Source organism: Epinephelus lanceolatus, chromosome 14 (assembly GCF_041903045.1).
Source record: "Epinephelus lanceolatus isolate andai-2023 chromosome 14, ASM4190304v1, whole genome shotgun sequence".
Classification (NCBI taxonomy): domain Eukaryota; kingdom Metazoa; phylum Chordata; class Actinopteri; order Perciformes; family Serranidae; genus Epinephelus; species Epinephelus lanceolatus.
This window is the reverse complement of record NC_135747.1, coordinates 18,647,202-18,661,211: the sequence shown is the minus strand read 5'-3', so window position 1 is coordinate 18,661,211 and position 14,010 is coordinate 18,647,202. Positions and strand designations below refer to the sequence as shown.

Sequence of the window (14,010 nt, the reverse complement as noted above, 5' to 3'; positions counted from 1 at the left end):
TCTTTATCTTCAGACGTGTTTCCTGCGTTAGGTTCCTTGTTTTAGCCATTTTTGTGTCTGAAGAACTTTGAAATGTGCTGGCTTTATGTAGACACGAAGCTTGGCAACAAAAATTGTGTCTTTTAATAAAAAGAACGACCTTCATCACTGGTACCAAAATGACCCAATACTCAAAATTTCTTATGTATTTTTATGGAACCAATCAATTTTAAGTTTTTAATGGCTTTTTCAGGATTTATTTAGTATTTTGGCTGTGACTGTATGAAAAGAAATTGCACTTGAAGACCTAAAAGTGATTCTTAATGCAATATTTCACCGAAATACCGATGTGTCCGAAAACTTTTTTCCACCACTGTATGTGGTATTGTGCAGATTTCAGTGTTACGTAGGAAAATGGTGAGTCAATCTACATTTTGCCAACAGGTAAGTCCAAGTATGAAGTAAAATGACAGTATTATGGGTTTTTTGTAAGATTGTAACATTAGAAATGTGGACTATTACATAGAAAGGCTTCACTCATATCCATTTTTTAATTTCTTTTTGTGAAAATATGAAATTAGACCTCACAAACTCAAATTCAAGACTATTTAATGCCTTTTAAAGCCTTATTGTAACACTGAATTTAAGACATTTTAAAACTTTTTAATGACCTGTAGACACACTAACTAAACATAATGCTGCTGGCCACAACCTGTCACCGGCACAAAGGCATAAAAACATTTGTGTTACTTGTACATTGCTTTATCCTTTGAAACCTGGTGTGACATTACTTTTCCTGTGCTGCTTTCAGACCCATTTTGCAAGTACTTAAACCCCTGAACCTTGACAGCAAACTGGTGTGATGGCTTTATAAAAATGAGCAACTTGGTAAGAAATGTCCCACAAATGCAAGAAAAGAGATTTAAATACAGTAAATTGAAAATCAAAATTAAATTGATTTAGAAAGTTATTAAAAAAATAGGATAAAAAAGAAAAAGCTAGGAGAGAACAATATTTAAAATTATTATTAATATTATTATTATCATTACTATTATTATTACTATTATTATTATTATTATCATTATTTCATTTTAAAATTATGTTACATAATTCTGATCATTCTGAAGCACTCTTCTCAGGTCATGTCCTTGTTTGTTTGTTGTCAACTTTCTTCCTGTCTTTCCTTCTCTTTTTACTAATTTCTTGCAAATTTTCATCATTCTTCTTTCGTTGCCTTCTTGCGATGTTTCTAAAAGAAATCAAGCCAATTTGCTCAGGTTTCAAAGGGTTAATAGTTAGGATTTAAAACGTTTTCGTCCTGCCTGATTTTTCATACTCAAATACACTGGGACGGCCACAGGCTGCATAAAACAGCTTTTTTTGAGATCCAACTTGGTTTAAATTTTAGAAAAGTAGAGTGGAAAAATACTCCTTATTTCAAAAACTACATGTTTTGGTAGAGAGGACAGGTCTTATTATTCTGCCTTAATACGACAGCGGTTACAACATATTTTGACCAGGACTTGAACCGCAGCCCTCACCTGTCACGTGGGAGACAAGAGCTGCAGCACAGAGTCATCAGCGCTTTATTGTAGGGAAGGGGACAGGCAGCTGTGGCCCTGATGCACCACATATGATCACATCTCTCATTGTCAGTGATCACTGCGTATATATTCCTTTACTTTTTACCACTATGTCTGGAAAACATACAATATACATAGAAATGAATGACCACTTCAGTTAGACAAATCCTGTTTTAATGGTAGAGGAGCATCCTGTGAAGATATCTTTACTTCTTAACTTTAGTATAGCATTCAGGTATGCAGCACTGTCAAAGTCTTTAATTACCTCTGTGTCAGTGGGACCGCCTTTAGCCTCCGGGTGGAACTGGGCCGTGAAAACAGGCTTAGTGTTGTGCATGATGCCCTGAAAAATATGCAGAGTTGATACAAGAAACCTGAAATCCAGCCAACAGTATTTTGCATTTCATTTGTTCACATTTCAGAAACAGGTGAGTCTGTTTTTGTAAGGTGTTATTCTAGAGGCCAAGGTCTGTGGACAGCAGAAACTGGTGCTTTTTATCCACAAAAATATCAAAACGCCCTGTTGTCTTTGAGTGAAATCAACCTCATTGGTGCCATCGTTGGCGTTGATGAAAAGCGGGCTCCACCCTGGGGGCAGGGACTGGCTGTCGATACCGTAGCCGTGGTTCTGCGCTGTAATGAAGGCCTGACCCGTCATCACATTCAGCACTGGCTGGTTCTGGCCCCTGGGGAGTCACAGATATGCAGAAAACACAGTAATTTATGCTTATTTATCCCCTGCACATGCATGTGGATGCATGCAGTTGACAGGTTACACAGTCCTATTCCACTGAACCAAGATATGCTGCAATGTGCCAACAAAAGCAGAGAAGAAGAATGCACGCTAGTAAACATGGCTGTAAACAATGCTGGATTTAAAATATGTTGACTTTGCAAATGTTTTATAAGGAAGGAAATGCACTTGAGACATTCGTGACACTTCAGGACACACCATGCGTTCTGGTGAATAACAATCTTACTATATAATGATGAAAACTCTGTGGGTGTGTCTGTTACACGTTTTTTCTCCTCACTGACTTGGTCAATCCATGTGAAATTTGGCACAGTGGTAGAGGGTCATGGGAGGATGTGAATGAAGCAATATTACATCAATTGGCCAAAGGGGGGCGCTATAGCAAACTTTGAATGGGCATATCTCATGCCCCGTATGTCTAGAGACATGAAACTTTGCACAGAGATGCCTCTCCTCATGAGGAACAAATTTGCCTCAAGAACCCATAACTTCCGGTGATATAGATTTTCCACCATTTCGAATTTTTTGAAAAACACTTCAAATCGATCTCTTCCTAGGAAGTTTGACCGATCTGCATGAAACTCAGTGAACATAATCTAGGGACCAATATCTAAAGTTCCCTCTTGGCAAAAGTTGGAAAACTTACTAAAACTGAGCTTCTATAAGGCAATGAATATTGCGGAGGGCGTGGCTCATCACATAAAGGTGTATAACATCTCAAGGGTTTCACCGATCACCACGCAACTTTGTAGGCATATGACCACACATAATCTGAGGGGACCCCTCCATTATGGACCCCATCAAATAAAATGGGGGCGCTAGAGAGCTAATTTCTTATCTAGGCCTAACTGCCAAATCGATTTTTACTAAACTTGGTAGATATGTAGAACAGGACGCCTCAAGGTGACTGGAGAAATGTAACTCTAATTGGCAACTGGGTGGCGCTATAACAACAGAAAAATGCTTAAATATGGCTAAAATGCGATTTAACGCTGTTGCTCCCCCTGTGGACCAATGTTGTTGGTTTTTTCAAATTTATGACTAAGTCATGGTATGGTATGCTGCTGAAACAAGGGCAAACCGCACCTTTCCCATGTGAACTACCAGTGCGCCCCACTTTTAAGTCAATACAACATAAAAACACTTTAACTATCTGCCTTTCAACATGCTACTTCAACTACTAATGACAATCAGAGATCTCCACCTTCTGATAGTCTGGGTACACTCCTTTCTAAAGTGTGTTTAACACACCAGCGAAAACGACCGGCAACAAAGCAACGCCTCTTGCATTTTTGAAAAGGACACGCCTTCTCGGAAATGTGCGCTCCCCCTTTTCTCGTCCGCAAGGAAACAAACACACAGAGAGCTTGAAAATGGATGCCAAGAGATTAAACTCCGTTTTATCAAACTTGTGCTCATCTGTGAAGAAAATATTTTCTCCAGCGGATGTCTTAGTTACAACATGATTGAGCTAACTGGAGTAGTTTCATGTCGTATCCGACAACGGGAGGCTTTTAACAGATGACGTCCAGATGTTAGCTTTGCTGCAAGTGTTAGCTGTCCCTGTCAGCTGCAGCCACTGATGCTTTCTAGACATCGTGATTTCCCAAAACTGAATAAATACCACACGTAGCAACACAAAACTGCTTTGCTAGCTCAATCATGTTGTAACTAAGATATCCGCTGGAAAAGATATTTTTTTCACGGACCGTTTAATGAGTTATTACCTATTACAGACACTGCTAACGGCTAAGAAATAATGTTTGTTCAATCGTTGTGTTTATAGACTTTACAAAAATCGGATTAGTCCAAACGGTGATACAGTGATGTGAAAAATGTGATATATAGGCTATATATATAGCTAAAAGCTCTGCTGGTTTTCTACCCAGAAGTATTTGTAAACAACAAGGCGATTCCCTCTATAGTCCGGCCAGACGGATGAGTCATGGCCTTGTAAAAGATTATGTTTGTTTCTTTAAATTGGCGAGAATGTGTCACCGCAAACGCGACAAACACCCACTAACTTTGAGCCACCGAAGGACCGCCCTGCAGATTTACTATTGGTTCTGCAACGTAGGGAGTTTTTTAAACTCTGAAATTGTATCCGCCCATCTAAACACAAAATCAGGGAGAAAGTCATCAGTCTTTAGTTAAGCAAAGCGTCTAAAGACTGACTTGTGAGTCTAGTATGTGGGCAACTGTGCACACAATGGGTATGGACTAGTAAATGTAAACATACCTTTCGTTCATTTACAAAAAAGTCAGCAGGGCACCTTTAAATCTCTATGAGTATTCTTAAAGAGCATGCATATGGTGCCTTACTAGCTAACAAAAAGTTCACCTGTTGCCCATAGGCAGCTTATAAGATTGAGCTCCTGCAGCCAGAGCAGTGATCTGGTTGCCCATACAGATCCCAAACACTGGCTGGGGGCGATCACTCTCCAGCACCTTCACAGGACAAAACACACACAAAAAAAACATTTACTTAAGATACACTGTAGATAATTATATTATAGAAGCCCATTTCCACCAGTGTGGTAACAAAAAAAAGATCCTATTAAGTCATTTTAATAAGAAACTTTCTTGAAATACTGGCTTCATATTGTTTCTCATTATTTTAAGATACTTTAAAGAAGTTTTTCATTATAATGACTCAACATGATCTCTTTTTTCATCGTACGAGCAGAAATAGGCTTTCAAACAACATAAATATAATCTGTGGTGTGGAAAAAGTGAAATCTTCTTTCGCAATATTGTAACTTCAACAACAAACAGGGTCCTAAAATAATATGACTCTCTAAACTCTACTTGCTGTAAATGAAAATAATAAATACAGTAATATAATAATAAGAGGAATAGGTTAGATTACTCCTGAGTGTAAAAACATTGCTTATGGTTGTAATATTCTGGCTTGTTTTTTTTTAGCAAAAAAAACTACAGCATGCAGCACTGTTAATACCTACGACTCCTTGTGGTTAATTCTCAAACGGTCCACAGACATTAAAATATATAAATAACACCATGTTCTACCTTGCGGACATTGTGGATCAGTGTCTGAGCCAGAGACGGATCTCCTGGTCCATTGGAGATGAAGAGGCCGTCGTAGTCTAGACTCATCAAGTCCTGATCCCACGGTACAAGGTGCACCTCTGCACCCCTCTGCACACAGAGAACATACAGAGACACTCTGTAATCTTAGGGTATTGCCTAAAGCCCTGTACATACTCCACAAGAACAACAAGGGCGGAGATGGCAGTTTTTGAGTTGATGGAAGAGGAGGAGGAGGAGGAAAACAACATGTTTGAAGCGGAGTAGGAGGAAGATTTGTTACTTCTGGCGATTGCCGAAGAGGTGGAAAAAAGAAGTGAACGTAGGTGGCATGTTAAACCACTCAATATGACCAGAGTTGAGCAGGGCGAGTACAGTGTCTTGGTTGGTTCAACAGATGTGGGAGATGGACAACGAGAGGCACTTCTCTTATGTCAGGATGTCGGCTGGTCGTTTTGACGACCTTGTCCGTCGGATCACGCCATTCATTCAGCATGCACCCACACACGCACACAGTATGCCGATCTCTACCCACATCTTCATGAATACTCTGATTGTTCCAGGAGTGACCAAGATCTCCATACATTCACTGAATAAAACAAATGTTAAATTTCTCTAACAATGATAATAGTTAGGGAGGCACAGTATGTTTTTCCTTAGCCAATACTGATAACCCATAATTACCTGCTTCTCATGGCTGATACAGATATGATAACCGATATTTTCACATTTTTGTTTTTTATAAAGAACCTAATAGCCTGTGGTTTAAGCACATCTGAGGATAAGAAAGGCTAAAATGTAGTGAGAAAATATGAATGATTTAGTATTCCATAGCCCTGACCTGACCAAATTTGACTGACATCACTACTGTTCACGCAACAAAAACAAAATACAGTTCTGACTCTTCTGTTCATGCCAATATTAAGCTGGGAAAAAGAGGGAAGTTATCTGGGGTATTGACAAATGACCTCCCCTCAGCGCCCCTGCGCCCATATAACCCTACACTACAGATGAGTATCATACAGGATGTGAAAGTAAATTACCTTTAATGGGTCTTAAATTCATAGCTAGCAGTAAAATGAAAAAAAAAACCGTGCAAAATGAACAAAAATATGAGCCGCTGCTGCTGTTTTAGCTCATGCTAACGCTTCTGCGATGGTCCTTCAGCGTTGTGTATAACCTGCTCAACCACGGCAGGAAGTTTGCTGATCTTGTGGGGAGTATGGCGGTCAGAGATCAGACCCTCAATGCAACTGTGTTGTCTTCCTCTGAGACTGTGAAAGACTTTCACACCAACGACTACATGTTTGACTCGCTGGTCTTCTTCTTCTCTTTGTTTATTGGCAGTTGGTAAACTTTATGGGTGTAATGCCAGCTACTGTATCAGGGTGTGAAGACGTTGTCCTTGTTAAGTCAATGAAAGCAGTCTAGATTTGTATTACTGGCACTATTTCAGCTGTTTATTTGAATAACACATAATACAAAGCAAAAGTCTTATTGATAATGTACCAGCCTGATATAAATCATGCATCCCTAATAATAGGGGTGTCGTGATATAGCAATATTGACAATAATCATGACATTTAAAAATAATACTGATATCATGTTAATAATACACATGTGATAATATCGTAATTTCTGTTCCTTTCTGTTCTCGCTTTCTCCCTCCACCAACACCATCAGGTTGCCTTGTCACTATCCATTAAGGGCAATTTCTCTTTTTGTACCTTTGTGCAGTTATGGTTACAGATTCTCTCCTTACCTCCCTTCACTTGTATTTTGAGTATAATTTGCCCAAAATAAGGACATAACTTTTTCTATTATAACATTATCCTAAACTCTTTTGGCCATGATAATCATGTCGTGAAAATCTGATATTCCCAGCCCTAAATGATAATATTGGTGTCTTTGTTCATGATGCGATTTCAGAAATAAGAAAAACCAAATCTTATTTTGTCCTACAAACTCTATTTTCAGCCATAAAAGAGCAGCGTTGCAGTCATTAGCTATTATTAATTTTACAAATTATTTGATAAATGAGAATGTTCACAGAGCCAGACATTCATCAACAGACCAATGAAAGGCAGAAAAATGAAAAGGGGAAAATGTATAAACAAACAAAGCAGACTACTGCATTAGAAATCTGCTGGCTCCTTTTCCCGACTTACTATCATGACCAAACACAAGCTAATATCAACACTATAAATATCAACAAACTATTAAATGGAGCATAAACAAGAGAGTGAGGCCCACTATCTCTTACAGCTTGTTAGACCTTACATTAGCATCTCTTATTTTCCAGGTCAGGTTGCAGAAAACATGTGACATGCGTTGACCTCTTTTCTATATTTGTGCAGAGGAGGTCATTTGGGGCTCCATCGTAAAAGCATCAGAGTGTGAACTAATGAGGATGCACAGCCAACAACAAGGATGTTTTTTTTTCCTCACCTTAACCAGCAGGCGAATGATGTTGTGTTTAATACCACAATCAACAGCCACCACTTTTACTGGGTTTCCTTTTCCGAAAACTTGGATTTCCTAATGGGTAGAGAGACACAGAAAAGAGAGGTTAGCACTAATCAACACCATCTGTAGAGAGAAAAAACTATGATCTAAGATGGTCTATTTTGCTCAGTTTATCTGGTGTAATGAAAAGAATATCTGTTTAGGATGCTAAGCATATAAGTAAACAGGCGTTACCTTGGTTGAGACCTCAGCTACAAGGTTTTTTTGATTAGGGTCAGATATCTCAACAGGCTGCCCATCAAATTCAATCTTCCCCAAAGCTGTGCCCTGAGGAGCAATCACAAGCAACACAACTGTGATAATCAATCAGTCCTTTTGTTAAAGATGTAGTAGTTCAGTATCTGTGTATTGACATTACCTTATCTCTGATTATCTTGGTCAGCATTCTGGTGTCTACTCCAAACAGTGCAGGAACCTTTGAAAGGAGGAAAGTAAACTTTGTCAATTTCCCAGCAGCGGAGTCCTACTCTTTGAGATTACACCAGATACTTGGTGACTTGAATCCAAACCTTCTCCTCTTGGAGCCATTGTCCCAGAGACTTGACAGAGTTCCAGTGGCTGTACTCGTGACTGTAGTCTTGAACTAGAAGACCGGATACCTGGAAATATCAAAGCACAACACCAACCTTTGCAAAAAAAAAGGTAAAACTAAAAAGACACCAAGTACATCAGTCCATCAGGTAACTTTCATTTAAAAGAAAATAATAATTTTAACAATAATAATAGAGGTACAGAATAAAGATAATCTGTGAAATAATAGTTCCTCTGGCTCCTCCCAGTGCTCCTAATGGCATATGCAAAAATCCACTTAGAGCTATTTAGAGCTGAGGAGTTTCTAACGCAGTACCAAAACCCCTTTCCCACCAAAATTAGCTTACGTACACAGATTCTGTAAACACGGGAAAACCTAGAAATACGTTATAAACTCCATTCCCTGACGTAGATATGAGCTGGGTACAATACTCTGCAGCAGATGAGTATTCCTTTCTGTTTTTTTAACTGGTGTGTCACGTTCAACGTCACAGAAAAGCTGGGAAACAGGTTAGTAAACAGCAGAAAGTAGCATGGAGGCCAGTGAAAATGTTATGGTAGTTACTTCTTTTCTACATCTCTTTCAAACTCGGTGCAGTCACACTAAGGGGCCGTACACATGCTGCATCTTTAACTGAGATCAGGCGCTGGGTGCTACTTTTGTGCCTTTTTTGAGCCAGCTTTCAAGAGCACAGCCGCAAGTTGTGTCTGTGGTTGCTAGGCACATATATACCTGAAAACTTGAGTGCAAAGCTGATCTTTTTCCAGGTGCTGTTTATTAATGTGTGGGCATATCGTCCATGGGTCAGATGAAAAGCTCTGGCAGCCCAGCACTTAAATAACCAACCTATATTTACCACAGACTGATATTTGCGCAAGAAGGTAAAGGTATCTGTCGGTTTTGATTGGTTGTTCCCCATCACATGACATGTGATGCATGCTGCTGCTTTCCAGCTCAGTTTATTCCGGGGTGCAGCCATCCAGCCCTGAAAAACAGGTACTTGGGAATGAGTGCGTGCCGCAGCAGCGTCGCTCTGGCGTTTGAGTGTCTGCCGCGCGTCTACATTGAAAACAATGAATCTGAGGGCGCAAAAAACACAGCCCCTAACAATGTTTGAGCCAGGCTTGAATGGAGACAGATGATATTTTGTTGTGGTCCATCACTGCATCTTGCCACTAAAGGGGCTAAAATAAGCGTGTTCACCTGGAGGTTGTATTTCAGAGCCGATAAATACCTGTGACTACTGCAGCGTCATTTGGCCCAGGTGTGAATGCTGATTGTGACCTTTCCCATTACATACAAAAGCCAGATGTTAGTGGGTGTTGGTTGGTTTTTTGTGCAGTGGGGATGGGGCTAAACACTGCTCATGCACACGCTGCGCTGGCCCCCTCCCCCGCACATGCCCTCACTCAGAAAAGCTCATTATCTTCAGCTTGCGGCTTCAGGACGGGCCGGGGCCACGCAGCATGTGCAAATATGACATAAAGTTACTTTTATAAAAGTTACCTGCTGAACCTTGAACTGCATCGTTACAGTACATAACTAAGCTTTGTGCTATGCTACTGTTGCTCTTGTCCCTAACATGTATGATGTCAAGAGCTGCCATAAGATCCTAAAATGTGTATGGGCAAGCCAGAACATCCTGAACATGCGAGAATAAACACAGAGAAATCCGCTCTTACGCCACCAAATGTCAATACCACTCAAATATATGTCTATTACCTCTGCTGTTTATGTTGTCTTTCATTGAATATAAATGGTATTATTGCACTGCTGATATTATGCAACTAACAATTATTTTCATTACAGATTCATGTGACAATTATTGTATTCATTGTTTAGTCTATTAAAAAAAAGTCAGGAAATAGTTAAAAATGCCGATCAGCTCACATACTGTCATCCAAATTCCAAAGGTATTCAATTTACTTTTGTAGAAGACTTAGATCCATTTTATAATCCCTGCATCCGCATGGCTGTTTGCACTGTAAATGTGTGTGCAAACACTACAGTATGAGTCCACATCTGTGGCATATATCCATCCCTTAAGGAAAGTAGCAAATAAATACAACTGAAAAATTAATCCTGTCAAGGTTTTGCATTTTTGCCAGCAAAATAAGTTTAAATATGAGTGGATCATAACAAGACCAATCATCTACAGCCATGCTGGTAACACTATATATCTGCACTTAGCAGCGCTTCGAGATATCCACCATATTCCTAGCCCCCATGAAACCTTGTGTGAATTATAGGTGAGACTTCCTGAGCTGAACTGGAATTGGTGCTTTCCAATCGTAACAGTATGCTAACGGTACGATAATCCTCTTTCCAAGACCTCTGCAATCTCTGATAGCCATCTCAAAGCACTGGCTGTTTAACGCTACCTTTATAACCAAGCAACTGGACTTGACTTGCTATGTTATATATAAGTAAACAGTAAACAACTACATCTTCTAAAAGATGATTTATGATTTCCTATGACTCATGCACAGACACTAACACATTCAGCAAACATTTAACATAATGCGGTGCAAATTTTAGCTCCATGTCATGTTTCCAAACTCCACTTGTTGGCTGTAACAATACAGTTTGGACATTTTTTATGACTGCTGATTTATGCCGAATTGAGCAGCACACAGCAATTCCAGTTATATAAAGTAGTAGTAAAATAAATAACTTTAGGCATTTGTTTTATATGATATAAAAGAAGCATGATTAAACAGTAACACATTCTCAGCCTAGATGACCAAACCCATCATTCAACGTTCATTTTATAACCTGTAATTTTCTAATGTACGTTGAGAATCCAGTCAGACAGGGAAAGACAGGGATAGCATGTACTGACGCTGTGTAACAGACCTGTTATTCTAGGTGTTTTCTCTTCCGCAAATTCTGATTTAATACTTCTCCACTCTTGAAACTCTGTTGGTTGAATTACTTCTAATGTCACTCTAGGCACGCATATGTAGTATATGCAGTAAGAGTGGGTTGTGTGCCAAAATACTAACCGTGTCTCGTATTGATTCAGAAGAGACAGAGACATTTTACATACGGGACAATCTGGTATTAAATAAGATGGGTGGCAACCTATTTCTCTCTGTAGGTAGGTGATAAAAAATGTTGCGCTGATGACAGGAACAACTGGTTTTGTTCTAGGTGCATGTTCAACACTGTGTTGTTTACGCCACAAATTTAGCTTGGTCTGACTGTAGCAACGTTACAGATGCAGGCAATGCTACAGGTGCCAGAGTTCCACAAGGACATTTTAGAAAATGCTTATTTATCGTTCATTTCATCGCAATCAAGCTAATAGGACTTGAGTCATTTCACTAAAAACCACAAATGTCTTAAAGAAAAAGGTCATCACTGAAGTCAGTGGGGATTATCCTCTGGGGATCCCAACCACCTATAAAAATGTCACGTCATTTCATCTCAGTTCTTGAGATATCTTAGTCTGGACCAGTGAGAAGCACTGACTGACAAACAGAAGCAAAGCAGAACTTTGTAATAAATACATTACAGCGCTGAAGCCTCCACAAAGCCTGACACATCCAAAACACCACTTGGTTTCCTACCTGGATGCGATCTGACTCCACATGTTTTCTCAGGCCCACCTTGTCCAGCTCATGGTTATTGGGCACCCCGTAGTTTCCCACAATAGGGTAGGTCAGAGTCAGGATCTGACCTCTGTAGCTGGGGTCAGTCAGGGCCTCGGGATACCTAAAACCGGAAACGTGAGGTGATGACAAAGCAAATCTTCAGCACTTTGCGATCACTTTCAAACTAAATAAATACACTTTAATGCAAGGTTGTCAGGTTCAAAACAGGGTTGATTGTTCAGTATTTGGTATCCTGAAATTGGACTTGTCCAAGTGCACAATTTTGTCTTAGTTCAACTTATGTCAGCATGTCTACTTCTTACCCCACCAGGCCGGTATTGAAGACGAGCTCCCCTGCTACAGAGGCATCGTGCCCAAAGGAAAATCCTTTCATCCTGGTGCCATCCTCCAAGACCAGGTGGGCTGTCTGGGCCTGGGAGTTAAAAGAGAGCAGGCAGATGACAAGATAAATCTCACCCAAGAATAATGCATTCCCTTTATATGAAGCGAGTTTGGAAAGACCAAAGACAAAAGTTTGAAACAGATGTGTTGCAGACTTTTTTAAGTTTAGGAGTAATGGCAACCAGTATGGATGTGGGACTCGATGCTGAAACTGCAGGACAATGGGAATTGTACTGTGAATGCTGAGACAGACAAATCCGGTCAATGTCTGCCTGTCTGTCTGTCTGTCTGTCAGATGTTGTAATCAATGCACATCTCATACATGATGCAATTCTCCCTGCGGGTTAACACACATGATGCACAGAGATCCACCTGCTGCATGCGACGAATTATCTGAGACAGCAGTCTAAAACAACTCAACAGTGCGACATTCATTTTTATTTTACTTTTTAACGCGTTTAGTTTCTTTCGACTGCCACCGCTCCAAACTGCATTCAAAAATCAGCATTTTCTGCAGTCGTTCTTAATATCGCAAGCACATACCTCAGACAAATAACTTAATATGTTTTATTAAATCACATCCAGTCTACTGTCAGTTCGGCGTAATGATAGTCCATCGGACAGAGCTTATTTCAATGCAGATTCGACTTTTTCAACTTCTTTACGCTGCTCTGCCGAACAGCATGCTGCATTTCTACTGCAGGAGCGTCTGAATCACACCTGGTAAAACAGCTTGAGTTATGTTAAAAGAATAACTTTTTGTTGTGCTGGATCTATGCCGAATATAGGAGTAGGCCTTGCTGATTTTGATAAAAGGCTGTAACAACTGTTTATATGTTTGTACATTTGTTTTTAGGCAAGGCATTGCAGACTTTAGAGATTTTTCTATGGGATTCGGCATGAAGTTCAGAGGCATACTGCAGCGTTAGCGCTCCGTTGGCAGCACTTCTGGTGAACTCTTTACAAAGTTTGTTTCGTGCATTTACCAGCTGACAACAATAGTTTTCACCCACACATCGTTTCCTACCTTGACACTAAAAAGTTTAGTAGTTTGGAGTCTCAGCAGGGCCGACGTGTTTCCTACTCTTCCGCCAAACACACATCCTTGTCTCAGAGATTTAACAACGCTGTGCGCTAAGAGGATTTTTGTCATATTAGCATAAGTTAAACTTTTTGACAAGTAGCAACGAGACGTTTCCTGATATTAAAAAATGAATTCAATATTTACACTTTGTAATAAAGTGCAAAACTACGTCTAAATTTTCCCTTGAAGACAGATGAATGGATGAGTTTGGAGCTGCTCCTCGTGTCATTACAGACAGTTCAACCAAAGCATCAGAACTTGCTCGTGATTGGCTTTTGTGATGTTGTTTTTCTCAACGCGTTAAACACATAGCGTTTCGATTGGTCCTCAGGAAACGCCTATTTTTTTGTCAAACGAGAGGGAAGAACCTGTGATTCTCATATGGATTCACATCTGTTTAAATCCCTGCACACGATAGTGGGTAAGAAGAATGAAATGTTCTACAGGCTAAAAAAGTGTAACTCTTTATGGTTTACCAACAAATTGTTTAGTATTAGTTCGTTTAT

The 14,010-nt window shown here is 39.8% G+C and overlaps 1 protein-coding gene across 1 annotated transcript in view; it reads right to left on the bottom strand.

The window, feature by feature from the left end:
• The window catches only part of cps1 (carbamoyl-phosphate synthase 1, mitochondrial), a 102,102-nt gene extending 88,381 nt beyond the window's left edge, over positions 1–13,721 (bottom strand). Inside the window, exons 1-11 of the mRNA XM_033617114.2 lie at positions 13,448–13,721; positions 12,342–12,451; positions 11,995–12,139; positions 8,400–8,489; positions 8,249–8,305; positions 8,065–8,157; positions 7,813–7,902; positions 5,347–5,475; positions 4,658–4,764; positions 2,107–2,248; positions 1,828–1,905 (exon numbers count right to left, since the gene is read on the bottom strand). Coding sequence (XP_033473005.1) covers positions 1,828–1,905; positions 2,107–2,248; positions 4,658–4,764; positions 5,347–5,475; positions 7,813–7,902; positions 8,065–8,157; positions 8,249–8,305; positions 8,400–8,489; positions 11,995–12,139; positions 12,342–12,451; positions 13,448–13,573 — 1,167 coding nt within the window. The 5' untranslated portion in view covers positions 13,574–13,721. The remainder of the gene's footprint in view (positions 1–1,827; positions 1,906–2,106; positions 2,249–4,657; positions 4,765–5,346; positions 5,476–7,812; positions 7,903–8,064; positions 8,158–8,248; positions 8,306–8,399; positions 8,490–11,994; positions 12,140–12,341; positions 12,452–13,447) is intronic.
• Between the last annotated feature and the right edge of the window lie 289 nt (positions 13,722–14,010).